This window comes from Barbatula barbatula, assembly GCF_947034865.1.
Source record: "Barbatula barbatula genome assembly, chromosome: 15".
Classification (NCBI taxonomy): Eukaryota; Metazoa; Chordata; class Actinopteri; order Cypriniformes; family Nemacheilidae; genus Barbatula; species Barbatula barbatula.
The window spans coordinates 20026349-20031386 of NC_136778.1; the positions used below are offsets into that span (position 1 = coordinate 20026349).

The window sequence follows — 5038 nt, forward strand, 5'->3', positions numbered from 1 at the left end:
GTGAACACTATCTTTATTTGTATCCTTAACTATTAAATCTTCAATACTATTTACTGATACGAACAAAAATTTAATACATCATAATTTTTCTGCAGATGTGTTATTCTAGGTTTCGGGTTAGACGTAAAATAAGGAGATTTAAACAGGCCTACACCAAATATATAGTGCAGTACTTTATATGTTAATTAATATATTATAGTAAAGCTTTAAGTCAGACACTTGACTGTCATCAAACCGCTGAAATTTCAAGTAAGGCGACAGGAAAGTTCTGCCCTCTGCTTGTCCAATGTAGAATAACCACACATTTCATCTCAGTTTAGAAAGTGAATAATTTTTTTATTATTGGTGAAATGTGAATATTCCTAACAAAACAAGAAAAAAACGATTAAACAAAAAATTTACCAAAACGTAGACTCCCTTTTTTAAAGCATGACCCTAGATTTAAATGATAGGCGTCATCAAATGATGGTAAACAATTGTGAATTCCCAAAGGACACGAAGCCCTTCATCAAGACATCTTAGTAGGAGGAGGCAGATTCTGGGGGCTGCTAGAGAAGGCAAATTTGTATAAATACTGCAATCTGTGAACACTAAAAGAACAGCTTGAAAAGCTATACAGATATTATACAGGATACACAAATTGATTGAGACTGCAGCATGACATCTGGAGCTCCAGCCTGCTGGTGAGTAGATTGTATTTGAAAGGTTTCCGATTGTTTACATATGAATTTATGTTCATTAAACCGGAAACAATAACTGCTTTCAAATAATGATAATATATGTATTTATAATTTTATAATAACTATAATAATGCTAATAATAATTTGAGTACTATGAGACATGATATGTCCTCTTGCAATTGTAGGTTTTGCTTCAGAAATATGGACCTCAGTGTAGTGAGCGTTCTTCTACTTGTGGTACTGGCTGAGACCACCCCTGAGAGATACTATCATGTTAAGAAACAGACTTTTCCTACAAAATCCCTTAGTGAGTATACAATTAATTTTCTTGCTTCTTGGTTAGAAGAATATAAAACCAGACAAACACTTTATTTATTCTAATAATACTGTATATTAAGTCATATTAATTCTATTAAAATACTTTTGGTCATAACGGCTCCAAGGTTGCTCATGTCACGAAATATCTAGCCCCAGATCTAATAGTTTCAAGTGACATTAATTAACTCATTTATTTAAGTTAAGATTTGTAAATCTTGAGTTAAGTTGCACAAGACAGAAGTGGGAATGACACACTAATAGAACTGCCAAAAACTTAGCACAGTTAGAAACAAACATTGATACATATGCTTATCTTACATGGCAAGAAGTTCTCTATTCAGGGTGCAAACATCCATACAAAATAATCAAAATAATATGTTGTCACTTTGCAGCGAACTCAGTAGAAGAGAACATTGATGTTGTATCTAGAACCTACTAAGCATGTTTGCCGTTATTGCCAGAAAAATGGAAACAGGCACAACATTTGCCATTCCAACTGTTAATACAGTACCACTTATTGATAACATCATTAATAAACCATGACAATTAATTTAGTAAAATATAGACCTGTCATGATATGTCACAGAGTGTGTTAAAGATTATGGTGTAATGTTGTGTAACATCCATATTTTATTGTTATTTTTTATTTTTAGCTGTTGCTAGTCAACCTGGTATTCCAGGATCCCCAGGTGAACCTGGTCCGCCTGGTCCCCCCGGACCAGCAGGAATACCTGGAAAAAATGGTTTTGGACAGATTGGACCTATAGGCCCACCTGGACCACCAGGTCCAGCAGTTTACTCCTCACCAGGAAAACCTGGAAGCCCAGGAATCCCTGGAAAACAAGGGGCAATAGGGTTGCCAGGTGAGAAGGGATATCCAGGGCCTCCAGGACCACAAGGGTTAGGAGGCGCACCAGGGCAACCTGGAACCCCTGGCCCTGCTGGCATTTCCACTCCTGGAAAAGGTGGACCACACGGTCTTCCTGGTGCAATGGGCCTCCGTGGAGAACCAGGCCTAATAGGGCAGCCTGGAATTCCTGGTGTGCCTGGCCAGAAAGGAGAACCCGGCCATGCTATTCCAGGGAGACCTGGTGGCCCAGGTCCAGTGGGTCTTCAGGGGCCTCCTGGTCAGCCTGGAATTGGAAAACCTGGACCAGCTGGATTTTCTGGAGAGCCTGGAAAGTCAGGAATGCCAGGAAGGGATGGAATACCAGGAGCTATGGGTATGCAAGGACCAAAGGGTCACACAGGAGCACCTGGAGTTGGAGCATCAGGAAAACCAGGCCTGAATGGTTCTCCAGGTTTGCCTGGGACAGTGGGGCAAAAGGGTCCTCAAGGACCAGCAGGACAACCAGGAGCTCCGGGTCTCCCTGGAACAGGAAAGCCTGGAATACATGGACTTCCAGGAGACAGAGGAGTACCAGGAATCCCAGGTCTCACAGGCCAAAAGGGAGATCCAGGGCCAAAAGGTCACACAGGTCAGCCAGGTGCTACTGGGCCAAAAGGTTCACAAGGTCTGCAGGGTGTTATTGGTTTCCCAGGAGAGAGAGGAGCACAGGGATCTAAAGGTGATAATGGAATGGGTGGAGTACCAGGCCCTAAAGGCTCAAAGGGTGAACAAGGTGCACAAGGTTTCCCAGGAAAGCCAGGTATTCTTGGTGCAGCAGGTCCCCCAGGCCAGATGGGTTTTATGGGACCCCAGGGTCCAAGGGGTGAACCAGGATTGACCGGTGCTCCAGGTATTCCAGGCAGAATGGGACCACCAGGAGATAAGGGACATCCGGGGCTTCAAGGGCCACGGGGTGAAAATGGCGAAAATGGTATCGCTGGAGCAAGAGGACCAGCAGGCCAAGTTGGACCGGCAGGTCGACCAGGGCTTACGGGCCATCCAGGACTCCCAGGACCCCCTGGCCCAGCAGGTCTTGCACCAAAGGGAATTTCTGGACCTCAGGGTCCTCATGGTATACCTGGTGCCAGAGGTCGGGATGGTCTCCCAGGCCCTCCAGGTCCTCCTGGACCACCCGGTCCCTCAGGTGATATGTACTACACTGTCAAAAGCATGCCTATGAAGTCTCATAAGATGCCAATGCCTGTTAGTCATGAACCGATTAAGGTACCCATGTCAGCATTTACAGCACTTCTTACCACTGCATATCCTAATCCTGGAACACCAATCATATTTAACCAGATAGTGTACAATGGAGAGAACCATTATAACCCAAACACCGGCGTGTTTACCTGTCAGGTTCCAGGACTGTACTACTTTTCCTTTCATATGCATGTCAATGGAGCAAATGCATTAGTAGCACTTTATAAAAATAGAGAACCAGTCATGTTCTCTTATGATGAGTACAACAAGGGGTTTCTTGATCAAATGTCTGGTAGTGCCATCCTCATGCTACATGCCTATGACACTGTGTACATTCAGGTTTCAGATGATCAGTCAAATGGCATTTATGCTGATGACAATGTTCACTGTTCTTTTTCTGGTTTCTTGATTGCCTCAGCATAATAGGCATGCAAATAAAAGCCTAAAACTTTCTAATTTCAACAGATGTCTGCTTTTATATTAAAATGTTACTGTTGCTAAAATAAGATAGAATATAGAAAGATGACTTTAATGTATTTGACATGACATATTTTATGCAGGTTGAAATACTGTCCTGTACATCTACCTATTAAAAATATTCTTAAAAAGAATAGAATAAAATAAGACATAATTGAAGAAATTAAAATACTTAAAATACTTTACAAAATAAATACTTTACTAAGTAAACTGCAACGTATTTTGTTAAATTACACAAGTTTTGTAACTTAATCGAAATACTTTAGTACTTAGTATTGTCATTGTCGTGTCGTGTCAAGTTTATTAGGCTTTGTTTTACTTTGCCCAACAGGAAACACTGGATGGAATGTGGGATTTTCATAATAATATTAAATCTAGTAATTATCACAAATTTTGGAAAGGAGTTTCACCTCATCAAGTTGAACATAATTATTATTATGTTTTTTTACTTGGCTCTGCCCAACAGTTAGTAGGACATTCTGAAATGCATTTTCAGCTCTTTTCCATATCTTTTTTGTGCTCCACTTACGAAATTCATTGTAATTCACTAGAGCTCTGTTGAATTAATCCATGTAAAAGGTGAAATAAAGAAGTGTTTAAAGACGTTGTTCAAATAATGATGTAAATGGCAAAATGGTACAAGATATATTAAATGATAACGATATCGTATGTCTTAATGATGGAAATGTTACACGGATATGTGTAGTCAGAGGCAGAGTCTCCGAAAAATAACTAACAGTTGTTTCGAGTAATTTAGCAAGACAATGTGGGAAGTATTAAAACATAGCAGAATAGCTACTGATCTTATTAAGTCTTATTAAGACTAGTCACAGAATCAGACCTAAAGCTCTTCTGGGGCACAGGCCCCCATTACATCTTCTATCCCTTTTTATATCTATACAAACTTCCCTTGCTTAAACCACTACTGGTTCCTACTGTGCAACAATACTGGGGACATTTATGTATTAAAGAATGAGTAAGTATGTTCAACATACTTAACAGAAACTTTATTAACATGTTTGCATGGAAATAATGAAAGCGGAGAGAACCTTTTCTTGCACATCTGCATTCATTACACAATGATAACAATCAATAATTACATCTATTCAAGAATGCACAATATACAACTAATTCAAAAGAACATATTTTATCTTAAAAAATGAAACTATATTTTCTGGTTTCAAAGCCAAAGTCCAAGCAAAGTTGGTAATTTTTTTTCCGAAATCTACTGCATCAAACTGTACTGCCTATAATAGCACATGGTTATCTCAGCCATAAGTTATGTCAACTTTTTATTTAATGTTCTAAACTAGAGCTAGTAAATTAAATATTAATTTCATTTCTCAAAGTACAGAACACAAATGTTTTTCTCAGCTAGTAAATTAAATATTAATTTTATTTCTGAAAGTACAAATGTTTTTCTCAGCAACAATGCAATTTTAGAGACTTGACAAAGGTTTTCCTGAGACATTTT

The 5038-nt window shown here is 39.2% G+C and overlaps 1 protein-coding gene across 1 annotated transcript; it reads left to right on the forward strand.

Moving 5' to 3' along the window:
• Positions 1 to 596: 596 nt before the first annotated feature.
• On the forward strand, positions 597 to 4232 carry col10a1b (collagen, type X, alpha 1b). Its single transcript, XM_079475498.1, has 3 exons — positions 597 to 683; positions 866 to 987; positions 1652 to 4232. Exons 1-3 carry the CDS (start codon positions 658 to 660, stop codon positions 3508 to 3510), a joined length of 2007 nt encoding a protein of 668 aa, XP_079331624.1. The 5' UTR covers positions 597 to 657; the 3' UTR covers positions 3511 to 4232.
• Positions 4233 to 5038: the final 806 nt, after the last annotated feature.